The sequence below is a fragment of the Pipistrellus kuhlii genome, unplaced genomic scaffold (genome assembly GCF_014108245.1).
Source record: "Pipistrellus kuhlii isolate mPipKuh1 unplaced genomic scaffold, mPipKuh1.p scaffold_m20_p_12, whole genome shotgun sequence".
NCBI classification, from domain to species: Eukaryota; Metazoa; Chordata; class Mammalia; order Chiroptera; family Vespertilionidae; genus Pipistrellus; species Pipistrellus kuhlii.
This window is the reverse complement of record NW_023425427.1, coordinates 18,798,571-18,819,363: the sequence shown is the minus strand read 5'-3', so window position 1 is coordinate 18,819,363 and position 20,793 is coordinate 18,798,571. Positions and strand designations below refer to the sequence as shown.

Below are 20,793 nucleotides of genomic sequence, written 5' to 3'. Positions count from 1 at the left end.
CAGAGGGAAGAAGAGAGAGAGGGCAGGAAGAGATTAACCAAAGATGTTATTTATCTATGGACACAGACAATAAGGTGGTAAAGGTCTGGGGTGAGCAGAGAAATTGGGTGAAGGGGGAATGAGGGAGAGAAGAGGGAACATCTGTAATACTCACAACAATAAAGATTTTTTTAAAAAAATTACTTAGAGAAGAGCTATTCATTTAAAATTAAAAAAAAAAAAAAAAAAAAAGAATGGAAAGGTATAGGCAGTGAAATGTGATCCTATGTAACATCTAACCTTTTCACATACAGTTTCTTCTACCCAGAAGTTGACTTCCTACTGTATTTAAGATTCAGGCATAATAATGTCCATGTCCCACCCACCTCATTAGATTCTAATATGCTAACTAGATAAGCACTTTTACATTTAAAAACAAAAACTCCAGAAAGGTATAAAGTTTATTACCATCTAAAAAAAAAAAAAAAAGGAACTAGCTACTGAATATGGGATAGTTCCCTATTTACAAGTTGCCTGCAAGAAGGCACATTTTAATCAGCATTGCAATAATCAAAGAATTATATGAAATAATTATATCAATTATTTCATTCTCCAGATAAAAGATTGTTGAAAACATTAAGTGATCGCCCCAATTAGAAAGACAAATGTACCTTAAAAGTGTATAGAAAGGGGTAATTGCTAACTTAAACATGAACTTTCACAAAATTATTCTTGTGCCTAATTCAGACAAGTTAGAAAAACTGGGGGAAAAAAAAAAAAAAAGCAATGTATGAATATGTCTTCATTTAAGTACATGTGCATAAGCTAGTTTAAAGAAAAAAGACTAATTAAGGTTTCCATAGTTTTAGGAGTCCATCTTCACTGTAGGTAGCTATCAGGTTCTGATGAGGATGATGTGCAATCCCAATCACATCCTTCTCATGGACCTGGAAAAAGTAAAACGTACGGTTAGGGTATATAATGCTATTAAAAAAACACAAAAAACAACACTCTGAAGAGGCTTCCAGAGTTGGGGGAGAGAATAAGAGTGAAGCTTCCACTTTCCACCAAAGGAATCAAGTCTAAGGCAACACACAAACCATGAACAAGCTATTACATTGTTCATATTTTTTGTACTGTTTTTCATAATGTGTAAATAACACTTTGTTCCACGACAGTGGATAAGACTAAATGATTCCTTCAACTCATTGAACTTCGACTGACCAGGCCTCTCAGCTAGACACTCTCCCTCTCTCTCTCTCTCTCTCTTTTTTTTTAATATATTTTATTGATTTTTTACAGAGAGGAAGAGAGAGGATAGAGAGCCAGAAACATCGATGAGAGAGAGACATCGATCAGCTGCCTCCTGCACACCCCCCACTGGGGATGTGCCTGCAACCAAGTACATGCCCTTGACCAGAATCGAACCTGGGACCTTTGAGTCCACAGGCCGACGCTCTATCCACTGAGCCAAACCGGTCTCGGCACAGCTAGACACTCTCTACCTCACCTTGTTTTGCTCACATATTGGAGGCTTCCCAAGGCAGGTGTGCCAAAAGTTCACTCAAGAATGATACAAGAGATTATTCTCTAACATGGGTACATATATAATTTTTCATATGTTCACCATACCATTGCTTCCTGGGCCACAGAGATTACATGTTCCATGTCCCCCTTGCATTTGGGTGTGACTATGTGACTGAATTCTAGCCAAAAATGAATGAGGAACAAAGTAATATAAGCCACTTCCAGATGTGGGTCTTAAAAGCACCCAATATAGCCCCTCCACCTATCTTTTACTCCTGAGATCTTGGAATCCATATATTCCAAATTGCACAGCTAAAAGATGGAGGGCTATCCAACTCATTTATATATATAAAAGCCTAAGCAACTGAATGACCAAATGATCCGTAACTATGATGTGCACTGACCGCCATGGGGCAGGGCAGATGCTCCCACAGCCAACCTCCAATTGGCCCCGATTGCTGGCCAGGCCGAGGGATCACACCCATGCACAATTTTGTGCACCGGGCCTCTAGTATTATATAATCCTATATAATAAAGATGTAATATGCTGATGGTCATTACGCCGTGAAGCGTAACAACCGACTGTGTAATGACCGGATCATGGATAAGCAGGAGGATGGAGCAGCGAGCTACAAGCAGGCTATGGAGAGCTACAGGAGGGGGCAGGGCAGCAAGTTATGGGGGGGAGGAAGAGGGGCGGTCAGAGGAAGCTACAGGAGGGCAGCAGCGAGCTACTGGCTACACGCAGGCAGCAGAGAGCTACAGGACAGGGGCAGGGCAGCAAGCTATGAAGGGGGATGGGGGGCGGAGGAAGCTATAGGAGGGTGGGCCAGCAGGCGTAGAGCTACACGAGAGTGGGCCACTGGGCAGAGAGCTACTAGCACACAGATTCATGAGCAGGGCAACTAGTAAATAAACTTTGTGTTTAAGCCACTGAAATTTGGGGGCTATTATTACAACAGTTTTAATAACAGTAAACAGTACTTTGGTTTACTGACATTAATTACCCCTTATAATGACTCTGACAACATGAGCAATTTGATAGGATAATGTGTCTTTGTAAAGACATGGACAGAACTAGCTATATCTGTCACTCTCCAATCTCCCTGAGGAATATATGGGTAATTTAGGTGGCTATCTAGACATATTCCCTTTTTTCTTCTCTACTTTATGTACACCCACCCTATCCACTTGAAGCTGAGGACTCAATGAAAGATGACTTTTCTTAAGAGAGGAGAAAATTCCATATAATTACTTATGGACCCTTTATTTTATTTAGTGATAAAATTTTTATATCAAGGTTTACACTGACAGCAGTCAGGAAAAGGTTTACAGAGTTCAGAAGAAACAAGCACTAACAAAATTTCGTTAGCCGGTCTTTAAGTCAGTAATACTCACTGTCAGAGTTCTCTCCAGTTTGCCAGTGACTGTGCTGAAACAGTAGAGCACGAAGTCCTCTCCCACACAGTAAATCCATTCACCCCGGGGGGAGAGGGCGCAGCAAACAAAGTCACCACCTTCTCTCTTACCAGAGCTGAAGCTTCTGACAATCTAGATCATACCACAGCCCAAGGCAAAAAACAAAACATCTGTATTAGCAGTAGTTTACTTTATTATTATTATTTCTAAGTCAATATACCACTGTTTCTCAATACTTTATGGAATCAGTCTCCCCATTCTAACAATGAGATACTCTCCCCATGCAGGCTGGAACTGTCTCTAAGACTTTGTTTGCTGTATTTTATATACCATTTAAAATCATCACAAATAAAGCTGAAACAAATAGCAAAGGTTATAAAGGTTACATACTGTATGATTCCTTTATCCACCACTCTCAAAATGATAAAATTATAATAATGGAAAATAGACCAGTGGTTAAAATGTTGTTTGGGAAGGTTTGACTATAAATATGTAGCATGAGAAAGTTTTTTGGGGGGTGATGAATAGTTCTTTACATATATATATATACACACACACACACACACACACACACACACACACTTTATTGACTTTTTACAGAGTGGAAGGGAGAGAGATAGTTAAAAACATTGATGAGAGAGAAATATTAATCAGCTGCCTCCTGCACACTCCCCACTAGGTATGTGTCCGCAACCAAGGTACATACCCTTGACCAGAATCCAACATGGGACCCTTAAGTCCCCAGGAGGACGTTCTATCCACTGAGCCAAACTGGTCAGGGCTGTGATGATGATGAATTGTTTTTTATTCTAATCATGGTGATCCTATATAATAAAAGTCCAATATGCAAATCGACCAGAGGAATGACTGGTCACTATGACACACATTGACCACCAGGGGCAGGTGGTCAATGCAGGAGCTGCCCCCTGGTGGTCAGTGCACTCCTACAGAGGGAGCATCTCTGAGCCAAAAGCCCTGAGCTGGGCTCACAGCTGGAAAGCACAGTGGCAGTAACAGAAGCCTCTTTGGCCTCTGCAGCAGCGCTAAGGATGTCCAACTGATGGCTTAGGACATCCCCAGAGGGCTCCCGGACCGGACAGTGAGAGGGTGCAGGCTGAGCTAAGGGTCTCCCCCACCCCCAGTGCATGAATTTTGTGCACCGGGCCTCTAGTGGTTACATAATTTTATACATATAATGAAATTTCATTGAACAATTAACTTCCTGCCTCAAAATGAATGAATGTAAAAACTGGTGAAATCCAAATAAGGGTGCATTTGAGTTAACAGAATTGTAGTAATGTCAATTTCTAGGTTTTATACTATGGTTATAAAAGGTATCATCATTGGGGAAAGAGTACACAGGAACAACTTCCTTACGAATCTAAAATTATTTTTGTTTAATAAAGTCTTTAAAATGTCAAGTAAAAAATGAGGAAGTAGGCCCCTGTAGTTACTATGCAGAGCCCAGAAGATACCACAAACCAACCATCTCAACCAAGGATCTTAAAGTACTAATTTCTATTAGTTATAGGGACTGAAGGAAAAGAGTTCCATACACAAGCCCCTGGGTCTTCTCCAGGCTCAGCAGAATCCCAAGTGCACAAGCCAACATTTCAACAGCACCACCCCATGTTCCCAGGGCTGGAGACCTCAACCTTGAAGCTTCTAATGTCCCTGGTGCTACAAAAGTGAGGTTCCTTGGGAACCATGCAAATGTGCTGATTATAAATATACATCATGAAAATATGGTTGCCCTTCTACTAGTGTTCTGAGATCATGTGGTAGCTAGATGTTCCAAATTGGTAACTGACATACTCTATCTCCCTCACTCTGACAGGAATTGTTTTTGTGTTTGTGTGTGTGTGTGTGTGTGTGTGTGTGTTTAAATATATTTTATTGATTTTTTACAGAGAGGAAGAGAGAGGGATAGAGAGTTAGAAACATCAATGAGAGAATCATTGATCAGCCTGCACATTCCCTACTGGGCATGTGCCCGCAACCAAGGTACATGCCCTTGACCGGAATCGAACCTGGGACCCTTCAGTCCGCAGGCAGATGCTCTATCCACTGAGCCAAACCAGTTTCGGCCTGATAGGAATTGTTAATCTTAAAATCTTCAATGAGATTCTGCAGAGGCAAGAGCCTCATTTGCCCCAAGGATGCAAAAGAACAACATAATATACAAAAACCCTGGGGAAAGGAGGTAACTTTTGAAAGGCTGAATAATACAGTTTAAATAAACATTTGAATAACAAATACAATATATATGCTTTCTGGAGTGGTGAGCCCATATTTGGTTACTGGAAGGGCCAGGACCAAGACATGCTGACTTGGGAAGGGCCCACAGGCACTTCCCGCGCACTCACCTGCCCCTGCATGTTCATGATGACCACCGTGTTTGATCTGTTGCACACCACAAAGTGCTCTGGGTTTTTAGGAAGCAGGATCACACTGTTGACAGTGATGTCTGTCCCTGCAGTGCTGCCCAGGGATTTAAAGGTATTTGAACATTCTGTGGTCTTCATATTCCATATCTATGACAAAAAAAAAAAAAAAAAAAAAAAAAAAAAAAAATATATATATATATATATATATATATATATATATATATATATATATATATTAAAGCCTAAGAATTTCTACAGTTTTGAGGTTTTATTTATTTAGTTTGCTTAAATATACTTTTTATTGATTTCAGAGAGAAAGGGAGAGGGAGAGAGAGAGAAACATCAATGATGAGAGAGAATCACTGATCTGCTGCCTCCTGCACATCCTCTACTGGTACGTGCCCTTGACTGGAATTGAACCTGGGACCCTGCAGTCCGCAGGCTGATGCTCTATCCACTTGAGCCAAACCAGCTACGGCTACAGGTTTGAGGTTTTTAAACAATGCAAATTAGATTACTAAAACAGAATAATCTGACTCAGAAAATAAAGTTCCTTTTCTGAGATGCACTCAGAAAAGGAATGGACCAAATACTGATGCACTCAGAAAAGGAATGGACCAAATACTTGTCTGGACACCACTCACTTAATGAGGCATAAAAGCTTCAAAGGTATAAACTATGTTGTGCCTTCAACAGAGCTTGGCACAAAACAGAAATAGGGGCCCACTAGTTAGTGCCCTACTGTTTATTTTCCTAATAAATATTGTAATTATCCGTCCCAATTTTCTCTAAAGCCCAGTTGCCTAGAAGAGAAATGAACATTTCAGATATCAGAGTTTAAAGCGTCTTAATGTTTTTCTGACTAAAAAGTCAGTGAGATGCTTTACCCTTTCTACTGTGGAACTAAAGCTTTCCTAGAAAATGAGGCCCTCTCCAGCTGGTCGATGTTTCTCTCTCATCGACGTTTCTAACTCTCTGTCCTTCTCAATTCCTCTCTATGTAAAATCAATAAAATATATATTTTTAAAAAAGATTATTTTTAAAAGAAAAGAAAAAAGAAAAGAAAATGAGGCCCTCTCTTAAAATAGATCTAACATACTGAAGATCCGTTACTTTCAGCTGAGGGCATTACATAAGTATCTGAGAGAGGGCTTGGTTCTAACTGTCTACCTCTTCTGTTGCTCTATAAATGCTACTAGGAAGACCCTAAATGTGGGGGTCAGGGGTTGGATGAGGCTGAGCAACAAAAAAGATAGCTATTTATTTTGGCCACTGAGATCTTTGTGAATTTGTGGTGGGTGGACCATACCTATGATAAGATCAAATTTAAGCACTGTAAATGGGGGATGACTTACATCTAGGACTCCACACCTTTCCTCTTTTCTTACACATGCTAAAGTCTGACTTTGTAGATTTGAGATTTGAGGTTCCTAGGCCAATAGGAATTACCCACAGAATATTATTACTGTCTCAGACTCACCTCAATTATAACTAAAATAGCTAGTAAAGAGGTTTACTCCACCACAATTATCACCCTTACCACCACTGAAAACTCCTTAAAGGGCAAAAAGGGAATAGACACCCCACAATAATCCAGTAGCAAATACTTAACCTTTACAGTGCCATCGGAGGATGCACTAATAATATAATGTCCATCTTGTGTAAACGTTGCTTCATTAACAAAGGAAGAATGGCCACGAAATTCCTTCAGGGTCTTCCCAGATTTTAAACCATGAATTCTATCACACATTAAAGGAAATGAAAAGAACAATTAATAGCTTATATATTACGGTTGAGATCTAGTGTTGAAAGCATTTTAGATGAATTACTGAAGCTCTTATTATATTAAGTGAAGAAACAGGGCTATACATTTACATGTCAGAATAATTTTCATTATGTTAAACAAACAAAAGTAAAACAAAAGGTTGGCACAGAAACTGGTAGAAAATATGCCAATAATACCACAGGTTTCTGTTCAGGGACAAACTTCTAGGTCTTGACTAGCTCCCAGGAATCTGTATTTGTAATATGCCCTCTAGCATGATTCAGCTGCGGGTGGGTAACGACTCCATAGCAAAATTATAGCACTGTGCCAGCTGTCCTCTGCCTGGGGAAATGAGGTCTCACATACCTCACTCTATATATAATGCCATCCTGGTGAAAGTGTAAGGAACCACTAGTACCTCCCTTCAGAGCTTCATCACATCAAACCCAAGTAAAGGCAGTTGGGGATTCTTACTTACCTAATTGTCTGGTCAAAAGACGCACTAAGGATTTGACTGCTATCCTTAGAAAAGCTTAGACAGGTGACACCTTTACTGTGTGCCCTTTCAAATCTCCTTAAACACTGTCCACTCTGAATTTTCCATACCTTTATTAAAAAAAAAAGAATAGTAAAAACTTGAAAATAGAGTCAAGCAAGATGCAATGCTCACTAATGTCCTAAAACAACATTAAAAGTGCATGAATATATGTCTGGTTTACAAAGTACAATGATAACTGAATCCTTTGGAAGTTAAACCTCTTTCCTTATTAATTATTAAAACAAAAATTTAGACTAAGTTCACTTAGCAGAGACTACTTCTGTATTTTACCTAGCTCAGGGCATTTTACCAGCAATTAAATACAAGCCACGGCTAATCAACTGCAGACTATCCCATTCTCTAAAAACATGCCATTCACTAAAACAAAAAAGCACACAACAACAAACCAACACAAAGTACAACACATCATATAAAGTGAGCAATGGTGGTACAGTGGAAAGGGCATGAGCAGATTTGAATTGAAGTCTCCGACCTATTGCTCACTAACTGATCTTAAACAAATTATTGGAACTCACTAGCAGAGTTGTTACCAGGTTAAACAAGAAAAAATAAACTGATTAGCACAAAGTTGATGCTCAATAAACAGCTGTTATCAAGCCCATATCATATGTAGGACACTCTCTCATTACAGAACTCTCTGAACGTCTGCATAGTTTGTGCCACTTATTCATACCTTGATTTTTCCATCTTGAGCCCCAGTTGCTAACATTTCTGTATCTCTGCTAAAACACATGCAGAGAACAGCATCATCCATCATCATAAAGTTATCCTGGGCCTGGTACTTAAGATCCTAAAGGAAACAATGATAAGCAGTTATCAAAACAAAACAAAACCCAGTTATCCCAGATCTCTACAATCTCACTGAAAGCAGGATAATGGCTGTACCTACTCTAAATCTCCAAAGCAAATAGTGGTGGCATGCACACAAATTCCTAACAAACGACTGATACTGCTGGGAATAAATAATTTTACACAATTCAAACATTGTAAAAAATGCCAACATAACAGCTTCTATCTTTTGCTTACTAATCTTTTTTCTTTTAAACAAACACTTTTATTACATGAAAAAATATGGAACACTATGAATTTGCATGTCATCCTTATGCAGGGGCCACGCTGATCTTCTCTGTATCATCCAATTTTAGTGTATGCGCTACTGAAGCAAACATGCTTACTAATCTTTCCTAAGCAAAATTTCCCTACAATTTTTTTTATTATTGACATTATTACAGATGCCTCGCTCATCTCCACCCACCCCTGGCATTCACCACACTGTTGTCTGTCTCCATGGGTGCACAGTTTCATATTGTATATCTTAAATAAATCTGAATTTATTTATCTTAGGGGTATAATGTGAAAAACTAATGTTTTTTCCAAACTGTCAGCTCCTTTTCCTCTATATAATTCTATCTGTACTGACTAATATATTTAATTATAATCCATTTTATGGATGCTTATTTTTATCATCCATTATTGTTCAAACAGAAGTATCTCTATTTTTTTTTTTAATTATAAACTGAGATTGCTTCATGGTTTAAAAAAAAAAAGATAAACTATAAAAAATATAAAGTAGAAAGTGAATATCACTCATTAATTCACTACCCAAGTAGAATTTAGTATTCTATGATAAAGATTACAATTTAAATCAGTGGAAAGTCAATAAATAGATAGCTATTTGGGGAAATGATTAAATTTTATCTACACCAACTTTATCTCACTAAAGAAATTTCAGATGGATCAAAAATTGAACATAAAATGAAACATAAAAAGATTAGAAGAAATTGTGGAAGAAAAGATGGATACATATGATGATATAAAAGATTTTAAATCTATAAACAAAAACCATAAGCAAAATCAAGACAAAAGTCAAAACTAAAAAATACTTGCAATATAGATTGCAAAGGTTGATTTCCTCAAACTTTATAAGCTCCAATAGCCTGACCAGTGTGGCTCAGTGGATTGAGTGTCAACCTATGAACCAGAGGTCAAGGTCAGATTCCCATTTAGGGTACATGTCTGGATTGCAGGCTTGATCCCCAGAAGGGGGCATGTAAGAGGTAGCCAATGATCCATCCTCTCTCATCATTGATATTTCTATTTCCCGCTCCCTTCCTCTATGAAATTAATAAAAATATATTTTTAGAAATAAAAAGCTCCAACAAATCAGTTAAGATACAATCCAAAAGAAAACTGGGCAGCTCTGGCCAGTGTGGCCCAGTTGGTTGGGCATCATCCTATGCACCAAAAGGTTGCTGGTTCAATTACCAATCAGGGCATATGCTTGGGTTGCAGGTTAAATCCCTGTTAGTAGTGTACAGGAGGCAGCTGGTCAATATTTCACTCTCACACTGATGTTTCTTTCTCTCTCCCCCCCCCTTCCTCTCTATCTAAAAATCAACAAAAGGGGGGGGGGCAATGGTAAAATATGTACACAGATAATAATTTAATTAAAATAAATAAATAAATAAATAAATAAATAAAAATTCAACAAAAATATTTTCTAAAAATGAACTAAAAAAAAAAACAGGCAAAAGATATGAACAAACTTCACAGAATAGGAAATATTAGTGGTTTTTCACATATAAAAAGACGTTTTCTCACTCTAATAAGAGAAGCACATTTAGTACTATAATTAGGTTAGATCGGGAATAAAAAGTAACTGCTTACACATACATACCTAGAATATTCCAGGAAGGTTACACAAGAAACTGGTAACCTGGCTGGACCAAGGAAAGGAACTGACCAGCTGAGGGACAAGGGTGGTAGCATGACCTATTACTGAACAAATTTTCTGTTTCATAAAATATTTTATCAGATGTACATATCACCCATTCAAAAAATGAGTTTAAAGTATATAAATAGCTCAGCCAGCATTGCTCAGTGTGGAGCATCAACCCATGAACCAGGAGGTCATGGTTTGATTCCTGGTCAGGACACATGTCTGGATTGTTGGCCTGATCCTCAATATGGGGTGTGCAGAAGGCAGAAAGCAACCAATCAATGACTCATCATTGATCTCTCGATCTCTCTCTCTCTCTCTCTCTCTCTCTCCAGCTCTGAAATAAAAATATATTTTAAAAAATACAGTGTATAAATAAACAAATAGTTTAAAAATAACAATAGTAATTTCTTTCACTAGAAAAGTTAATATAAATACTTTACCTTTCTGATTTTTCCAGTTGTGAAGTTCCATACTTCAATGAATCCATCAACAGACCCAGTGACCAAATACTGACCATCTGGAGAAAATCGAGCACACTCCACATGTGATTTCTGACCAAACTGTTTCAAATAAAACAATGAAACAGATACATTTTTATCTAGTGGCCTTAAAATAATTCCCATTTTAACCTTTTGGGAAACCCTGCCCTAGCATAAAGTCATAGCTAGCTTATTCTACTGGAGCACTGGAGAGACATTTCTGTACCCGGACACCAGAAGGTTGTGGATATATTTTCTCTGACCAGTTTTATGTCTAGGTTGTCAGATGAAGCTCATTTTTTAATATGAAGTTGACATTTTCAAAGAAAAGTAAGATACATATATTTTATAATGGAACTTAGAACAAATAATCATATAACCCAAACAATAAGCTTTTACCAGAGTCAGCCACAATTAGCATGACTTTCACACTGAATTAATATGGCATACGTTCCTGTTGTGCATCTAAGGAAAAGTCATTTTTATAAAATAAATGTCAGCTTTCATGTACTGTTTTGTAAATGAATTTTCTATCACTGTTTCTTTATATGACCTTCACTTAATCAGGTGATAATGTGGAAGTGACTAACTCTAGGAGAACTAATTAAATCTAATACTTTTATCTGAGCAATGTATCCTGAGCACTTATCAGCAATCATGCTCCTAATAACAGATGAGCACTTACAAAACATTAAACAGATAATAACAGAGAAAAGCTCTTTTATGAATTTCAATTTAAATGCCAAAAAACGGAAAGTGTTTGTAACAAAAATCTTAGCCCATCAGCATAATAATAGATTTCTCTTTGTCCCAAGGCTTCAGCCAGTGTAAAAGTACTGCTCAAAATCATCTTTGAATGCAAGTCAAAACATATAACCCAGAAAAGACTAATTCAATGCACTAAGTTGAAGTAAAAAGATTTGAGAAACATGAATTATTTTTTAAAATCCATAAATTCAATGAGAGCAAAAACCCAAAAACTATAATATAAAAAAGATGCTGAAATAGTAATTCTGGAAACTGCTGCAATTACTTGATTGTGCTTTTTCTCAGATTAAAAGAAAATAAACAAGAACCAGTCTTAAGATGATAAATTATTTTCCTCAAATACTACACAAGCCCACTTTACAATCCATGTCTGATACTTTGGCTGACATGGAGCAGACAAAAACACAAATGTTGCCAAAACCGGTTTGGCTCAATGGATAGAGCGTCGGCTTGGGGACTGAGGGGTCCCGGGTTCGATTCCGGTCAAGGGCATGTACCTTGGTTGCGGGCGCATCCCCAGTGGGGAGTGTGCAAGAGGCAGCTGATCAATGACTCTCTCCCATGGATGTTTCTAACTCTCTATCTGTCTCCCTTCCTCTCTGTACAAAATCAATAAAACATATTAAAAAAGCAAACAAACAAAAAAAAAAAACACAAATGTTGCACAAGACAAATACATTAAAAGTTCATAGCTAGTCCCAGGTTTAACCAAAGAGGTAATCATTCTTCCAAATGCAGGCTTCTGTGGAGAAAGCACAAAGGCAGATGATGGGCCAAATGTCAAATGTATGTCCACTTGGTTATGCATCTGAGGTGTGCCACTGCCAGGCTACAGGACCCCATGGTCACTAACAGCAACCCTGAATGTTATCAGAGCTGGAGAATGAATTCTGCTTTCTAACTCAAGTGCCTAGCACAGGGCCTGACTGAGGAAGCACATGCTGAGTCCTCACAGATGATTACCAACCGGCCGAGTGTCAAAGGACCCTACCTTAATATGCCTGCTCAGCTGTGTAGGAAACTTCTCTTCTTCCACATCTTTGACAGCTGCTTTGCCTCGGAACAAATCTATGGTCATGCCAGGAGGAAGCAACCCCTGGTGCTGCTGCCACTTCAGCGCCTATGAAAAGAGAAATGCATAATAATCCACTTGGGTGCTTTTAAGATCTGTTCCTGATTGCTCAAAGCCAAGTGTGAAAGAATGAGGTTCACAGGAAACTGAACCATCCAGACCCAATCATCTAAACACAGCATAATCTACGCTGCTCTGTGTGTCCCAGGAACCCAGGCTGAGCTCAGGGTGGAGGGAACTCTAAGAGCCAACAGGTTCATCTTCCCACATCTATTTTCTTATAGGTGTGACTCTTTATTATAAATAAAATTTGGAAAACAAAAATCTCCCATAGTTCTAACATCTGAACACAGCCACTGTTACATTTCTCATATTACCTTCTAGTATTCCTCCTTACACATGTATTTAATTAATGTAGTTGTAACTATACTATAGGTAAAGTTTTATATTCTTCATTTTCACCTAACATCAGATCATGCTATGCCATAATTATCATTTCAATGGTTATAGAATATATCCTGATTGTTTAACAGTTTATTTAACTAGTATATTAATGGACATTTACACATTTCCAATTTTTTACTCATCTAAATGCTGCTGCAATGAACATCTTTGAACATAAGGCTTTTTCTATTTTGGGGTTACTCCCACCTTGGAGTAGATTCCCAGAATATAAATTATTGAATCCAAAAAAGTACAAGAATGGTTAAGCCTCCCAATATACAATGACAAACTATTTTCCCAAAAAGTCACAACTTCAGCAGCACTCACAACTATATTATGAATGAAAAAATCATGGACATAAGAGACAGATGGCCCTAGGCCAGATCATTTGCCCAATGTTATTCTGATTCCCAATTTCATGCACTAAAAGAAATAAAAGCCTAATTCTTAAGAGTTGCTAAAAGGATACCACTAAATAATACATGTTAAATCTATATGACAGGCACAATATTTATTCCTTTTTCCCTTAGTTATATCAAGAAAACTCACCCTGGCCAGTTTTGCTCAGTGCTTGTTAGAGCAACAGCCTGTAGACCAAAGATTCAATTCCCAGTGAAGGGCATGTGTACCTCGGTTACAGTTTGGTCCCTGGCCACGCTCAGGGCATGTGTGGGAGGCAACAGGTTAATGTCTGTCCGTCTCTCTCTCTCCTCATCCCTTTCTCCCTCCCTTCCATGCTCTCTTAAAAATCAATGGAAAAATATCCTTGGGTGAGGTTAAAAAAAAAAAAAAAGAAAAGAAAACTCAACAGTTTGGCTATCATTTTAAAATTCTGCTAATTTAATGAATGGAAAGTTATACCTTTAGTCAGTTCTGATTAATAATTTGAGCTTTTATTTTAATTTTTTAAATGTTTTTATTGATTTTATTTTGTTTTTATTGATTTTATTTTATTTTTTATTTTATTTTTAAAATATATTTTATTGATTTTGTACAGAGGAAGGGAGAGAGATAGAGTTAGAAACATCTATGAGAGAAAGTCATCGATCAGCTGCCTCTTGCACACCCCCTACTGGGGATATGCCCCCAACCAAGGTACATGCCCCTGACCGGAATCGAACCCGGGACCTTGCAGTCCCCAAGCCGATGCTCTATCCATTGAGCCAAACCGGTTTCAGCTAATTTGAGCTTTTAATGTGATCAAGTTGCTATTTATGTTTGCCAAAAAGAATTTTTTTCTCCAATCTGCCTTTTTAAAAATATATATTACTGATTTCAGAGAGAAAGGGAGAGGGAGAAAGAGAAACATCAATGAGGAGACAATCATTGATCGGCTGCCTCCTGCACGCCCCCTACCGAGGATTGAGCATGAAACCCTGGAATGTGCCCTTGAATGAAATCAAACCTGGGACCCCTCAGTCCATAGGCTGATTCTCTATCCGCTGGGCCACACCAGCTAGAGCTGCCCCCCCCCCTTTTTTTTATTACAGCCTCATAGCTTTCTTTTTATCTTATGTTGAACTCTTAAGTGACTATATTTATTGACCTTTACCTGGATGTTTACTCCCTAATCATAGGAAGTCCTTCCCTAGTAGGAGGTTTAATACATTATATTATCTACTAATTTTTCTGTTTTCTTAAAATATATAACTTTCAATCTATCTGAAATTATGCTGTATAAAATATGAGTAAAAGCTCTGAGCTGACCATTCCCCCCCATTCTAAAGCAAGCACCCCAAACCATAAGGTGAATAATTCTTCTCTATTCCTAGATTTGATGACATTCCCATTATCAACTACTGAATTCTTATAATAAAATCAATCTCTTGCACTGTTGTTATAATACAATGGCTGCCAATACATATTCTTGTGTGAAGTACCAAAATTATTCTACAATCAAGAGTGCCCTTAAGTTATCCTAGATGAAATGTTAAATTCTATGGTCACCCTAATTCTGACTTAAGCTTATGTTGTTGTTGTTGTTGTTCACCCTAATTCTGACTTGAGCTTATGTTGTTGTTGTTGTTCTTCTTCTTCTTCTTTTAAATATATATATTTTTATTGATTTCAGAGAGGAAGGAAAGGGAATGAAAGATAGAAACATCAATGAGAGAGAATCATTGATCGGCTACCTGCATGCCCCACACTGGGGATCAAGCCTGAAACCTGAATATGTGTCCTGATCAGGATTTGAAACATGACCTCCTTGTTCATAGGTCAACACTCAATCACTGGGCCATACCAGCCTGGCATAGAGCTTATGCTCTTTTTCTCTTTTCTTTTTTAATATATTTTATTGATTTTTTACAGAGAGGAAGAGATAGGATAGAGAGTTAGAAACATCGATGAGAGAGAAACATTGATTAGCTGCCTCTTGCACAACCCCTAATGGGGATGTGCCCGCAACCAAGGTACATGCCCTTGACCGGAATCGAACCTGGGACCTTTCAGTCCGCAGGCCGATGCTCTATCCATTGAGCCAAACCGGTTTCGGCAGAGCTTATGTTCTTAACCATCTATAATATGAGGATGGCATGGCACAGCTGTTAGTACAAACAGCTACACAGATAGTTATCAATACATAGAATGCCTGATTCCTTTAGCTTGTACATGTAATTTATATAAAGGGTAATTTCAGTTCCACAAACTTTCATTACCTGCCCCAGCAATGCCATGAGACGAGATGGAGGCACCACACTGACTTCCCCAGCTAAGGCCTGAGCAATTGCTGCTCTTCTCTTCTCTTTGCTACTTCCATCTGGGTATGCCTAAAAAACGAAAGGGGGTAGCATCATTTCCAAGAAATGGTTACAAAATATGACTGTACTTATTAAAAAAAAAAAAAAGACACAACACAACAATCATCAAGCAGAAACACTTAAAATGGAAGACATGAAAAGAAACTACCCAGTTAAACAGGGGGTTAGTTAAATTAATTTGTTTTTAAAAATGACTTCCCCATTCTGTCCACTTGCAGTTCAAAAGTATGAGCTGGAAGAAAACTGAGGTCAGACAATCCACACTGTTATTTCTCAAAGGAGCCCAAGAAAACTATGTCAAAGCCAGGGTTGTTTTCCAGTTTTTGAAAAATCTGCACAGCCAAGGATTCTTTTATATACTTTGGTAATTTTTTTGTCAATGATCCCAGCCCAGAAATTCTTCACCACCTCTAACATTAATCCTGTCTTGGTAACCCTTAATCCTCATGGTTTCTAACTTTCCATTAGCCAATATCTATTTTTCTTCATCCCATTTAGACTAGTAAAGGCTGGCTGAGAAAGAACGAAAGCATACACAAAAAAAGGTTTGGGGAAATAAAAGATCATCAGTCACCATGCCCTACCAGTAAACATAATTGGCTGATAAGTGAAAGTATGAGTTTCCAAGAACTGAAAGAAAGTATAATTGTCAGGGGCAAGGGCCACAAATGCAGAGAGAATATATCAGCAGTCAGGAAGCCCTCAGGGCCAGACAAGTACTTGGGCTAATGAGGAAATGATATCAGAATAAACTTTCTGCTTCTTGACTGACACAAAGCCTCTAAAATGTGGTGTGTGGAGAAGGGAAACCCTTCAATACTCAGAAAACTGAACAAGATCAACCCCTTTAACATATGCAAATGGAAAAGTATTATTGAAAATTAAAATCAAAATCCCCAAAATGACCCAATTAAATGGTTTCAAACGATTACATTATTACAGGTTTGCAAAAATTAACAATTTTTTTTTATCACAGTCATACCTCTCGAGGATCAAAATAAGACCTGGCCAAGAGGTTCTCCAGATGAATATACCGCTCTGGCTGCGTTTGTTTTAACATGATCATAGGGTCAGTCTGTCTCAGCAGAGACCTGGCAGCCCCCAATTCACGAAGTTCTATCAATTCCAGAACAACCTGGACAAATGAAAGAAAATGGCTGTTTCAATGCATTCTTATAATACTTCGTTTTCAGTACAATTTCTTATGCAGAAATGGCCTATCAAAATGATTTCCTATATTGGGAAATACCCTTTTTCCTTTTTCATGTGGACAATGGAGGTAATTGTAAGGACCCTATTTCCCCGAAAATAAGATAGTGTCATATTAATTTTTGCTCCCAAAGATGCGCTAGGTCTTATTTTCGGAAAAACATGGTAGTAACTTCAATCTTTCGCTTCCACCCTCCATTTTTATCTACCAATCTCCTCTCCTCTCAGGCCATTTGTTCAGACTACATATGCTGAAGAAAACTAAAGATGGGAATATCTCCATGGGCTTCAGAGAAACCTTTCTTCAGGTACCAAAATGTTCTTTGGGGAATTACTGAACTCATGTAGATTGTAAAGAAACAAATCAACGACCCTATTTTTACAAACAACGCTACATTCCTATGTCCATAAACTCCACTCTGTTCTGTTGTAGAATATATAATTTGTATGATTTTTGTCCTGGATTCGTGACATGGAGCTTCTAAAAACCCTCAGAGTTTGCCAGTGAGAGGAGTATCTTTGTTATTAAGGAGCCCCCTGCATCACACCTAAGTTTGTGCTAATAAGATAGCTCAGGATGAGGGCTGGTTACCATGTGACTGTAGGGTTGAGGCTTTGAGCCAGCCCAATCTCAAGGGAACTGAAGACTGAATGAAACCCCAATAAAAACCCCAATGGAGCTTCCTGGTTGGTGAACACATTAATATGCCAGTGAGAAAGACACTGAATCCATGGGGAGACAACACTGGAAGCTCTGTGTTCAGGACCCTCCCAGACCTCACCCTATGTGTCACTTCTTTTGGCTGGTTCCAATCTGCATCCTTGATAATAAAATTGCAATAATATAGTGCTTTCCAACTCATTCTAGTGAATTATCAATTGAGGGTGTCATGGGAATCCCCAAATTTATAGCGTTAGTCAGGAATGTGGGTGGCATGAGACCCTAAAGTACAACTGGTGTCTGAAGTAAGGGCAATCTTATAGAGAACTGAGCCCTTAACTTATGGGGTCTGTGCTAACTTTGGGTGGTTAGTGCAGTACACTAGATGGTTTCAGAATGGTTGGTGTCAGAACATTTAATGATCACTTAAGAAATACTTTCAATTTGGGAAATTCTTAGCTTTTCCAAGAGAGAAAAAAAGTACAAAGTAGCACTTGAACCTTGACAGTATACGTTTTAAGGACTATTCCCTATAGTGCTTGAAGGAATGCTTACTAATGCTTCTCAGTCAGGGGTCACACAATAAACCAACCCACGGGAATCAGCATCACATCCACTCTTACCTGTTCATAGAGGTCAATGAGGGTTTTGTCTGGCAATTTCAGAGACTGTATAGCCTGTAAAACAGTGTCCCAGTGGCCGCTATTAATGTCAGCCACAAAACTCTCAATGCTGTCCACGGTGTTCAGAGACACAGTAGTCTCTTCCTGTAAAGTGGCTAATGCCCGATGTAAACTGTTCTCCTTCAGGTACTGCATGATAAGTCGGATCACACTGAAAAAAGAAAGCAAGTCATCCAGTTCAGGGATCCTAGTCACCAGAGAGGCCGCAAAATAAAAGCCCACCCCAGCTTCTTTCTCCTACTCAACCATCGTCCATTCACTACCCACTTTTCATTTCTTTATCATATGAGAAAAGCATGTCCAAAAATCACAGAATCTAAGTTACAGGGGACTCTGGGGCTCATCCCGCCTACCTCCATCTCAGAAATAGGAGAATTGAGGTTCAGGGGGGAAATGATTTGCCTAATGTCTCATAGTTGGTACAAAGTAACTCTCTAACTTCCAAGGCCAGAGATCTTTTTATTATGCCAAGTTTCATATTAATTTATACAATTACATTGTTGCACACTTTAGTGAAATATTTAAACTTAGCCTAGTCATTAACACAAGTACTCTAAATTCTTATTAGGATTATTTGGTCCATTTTTAAAATGACAACCATAACATGTGAATTGAGATTTTCTTAATAAGAATTTGTTGAACACAAATAAGGTGAACTATACTGTATATAAAAATAAAGCCAATCCATGCGTCCTCATTTGCAAAAATAACACTACCTACTGGCTCTATTAACAAATTTTCAGGACAAGTGGGGAAAAAAAACATTATAAACTCAGTTTCCAAGGAAAAGAGGAGTCAGGTAATTGCCAAATATTGAAATAAGCATCCATTTTCAACATGTGACAGAAAACTTACAAATGTTTTAGTTAAATGTGTTTATAGTTAAAACTTCTTGATCTGGAGTTAAAGAGTCTAGTGAAGAATCTTTAAAGGTTCACTGTGTGATGCTGTGATACACTGTTTTCCTTCTCTTTCCTTATACATGGTCGACACTGTATTTCTACTGAAAGCACTGTATAACGGGTGAAATTGGGGAAGGGGTTTCAGATCAGAATTTAGTTAATTCTCTCTGGGGAGAAATAATAAACACAAAATAATAGCCAATGTTTATTATGCATTTACAGCAAGCATGTCAAACTCTCGGCCCATGGGCTGCAGCAGACCACAACAAATACTTGTGCTGCCAAGCCAATGTAACAGTATGTAAGAAACAGGAGAGCGAAACAGTGACAATAATGGGTTAAGAGCTGTAAAGGGGAAAGCAAAGGAGCCACGCAATCCCAGAGGAAACGAATCACACTTGTCCTAACGGGAGCAGGAAGAGCAGCCCCTTGTGCAGACGATGCATCAGACGGGAGCCCGGAGAGGAAGGGTAATCGGATCAAGTCCCAGAGCGCCAGGAATCGGCGGCGATGGCTACAACCCGATCGGGTCTTCGAGGAATATCCTTCCCCGGGCCCCGCGCCGCCTCCCCATGGGCTTTGAGCATCTGGTCCGCTACGTCCTTGTGCACCCGCCTCCGAGGTAGCGATGCAGGAAACTTCTTTGTGGGCAAGGAAATGCCCCTCCACCCCCTGGCCTCGCGGGCGCCTCTCCTGACCGCCTTCCACTCCACATGCCTCAGCTCCCGGCCCCGCCGCCCTCCCAACGCCCCGAACCACAGGACTCACTCCGAGGACTCGATTTCGATGGACATGGCGTTAAATTTCTGGGCGCGGAACCCAGTCTACTCTCAGGCCTAGCAGCGCGACACAGCAACGACACCTCCGGCGGCCGTCGACGTCACTTCCGCTGACGTCAGACGCCGGCCCTGGAGGCGGCACGCAGGGGAAGGGGCGGGGCGTGAGTGAGGGGCGGAGCATCCAGAAGCTGTCAAAAGCTGGGGTCTGCGTATGGGTTCCGGAGGGTTCTCCTTTCTTTTCTAGAGCAGTGTTTTTCAACCTTTTTTGGGCAAAGGCACACTTGTTTCATGAAAAAAATCACGAGGCACACCACCATTAGAAAATGTTAAAAAATTTAACTCTGTGCCTATATTGACTATATATAAAGTAATTCTCTTGAATAGGAATCAAATAAACACAAAGAAAGTATTTTATAATTACTTTATTATGAAATATTAAGTAAACAAAATAGTGAAAAATTATAAAATTCTTGTCTTGTCTGCACCTACGGCACACCAGGCAACATCTCGCGGCACACTAGTGTGCCGCGGAACAGCGGTTGAAAAACGCTGTTCTAGAGGAACTCTCTGCTTAGAAACACTGGTTTGGACATTTTGCTTTTATTGGATGCGATTGGTTGGTTAGATTTAAACTTAGGATTGAATTTACAATGCTGGGAGGTTAATGCATTCGAAATCA

General features: G+C 38.9%; 1 protein-coding gene and 1 pseudogene across 2 annotated transcripts; both read right to left on the bottom strand.

The window, feature by feature from the left end:
- Positions 1-422: 422 nt before the first annotated feature.
- SMU1 (SMU1 DNA replication regulator and spliceosomal factor) lies at positions 423-20,230 on the bottom strand. 2 transcript variants are annotated; one of them, XM_036433581.2, is made up of 12 exons: positions 20,104-20,230; positions 18,374-18,584; positions 16,863-17,015; positions 15,779-15,889; positions 12,597-12,725; positions 10,799-10,918; positions 8,310-8,426; positions 7,556-7,683; positions 6,925-7,051; positions 5,292-5,459; positions 2,905-3,057; positions 423-926 (listed from the first exon to the last, which is right to left on the bottom strand). In XM_036433581.2, exons 1-12 carry the CDS (start codon positions 20,127-20,129, stop codon positions 828-830), a joined length of 1,542 nt encoding a protein of 513 aa, XP_036289474.1. In that variant the 5' UTR covers positions 20,130-20,230; the 3' UTR covers positions 423-827. The 2 variants fall into 2 exon arrangements, with proteins under 2 accessions (XP_036289474.1, XP_036289473.1); XM_036433580.2 differs by lacking the exon at positions 20,104-20,230 and adding an exon at positions 19,744-19,796.
- On the bottom strand, positions 8,702-8,801 carry LOC118716824 (annotated as a pseudogene).
- Positions 20,231-20,793: the final 563 nt, after the last annotated feature.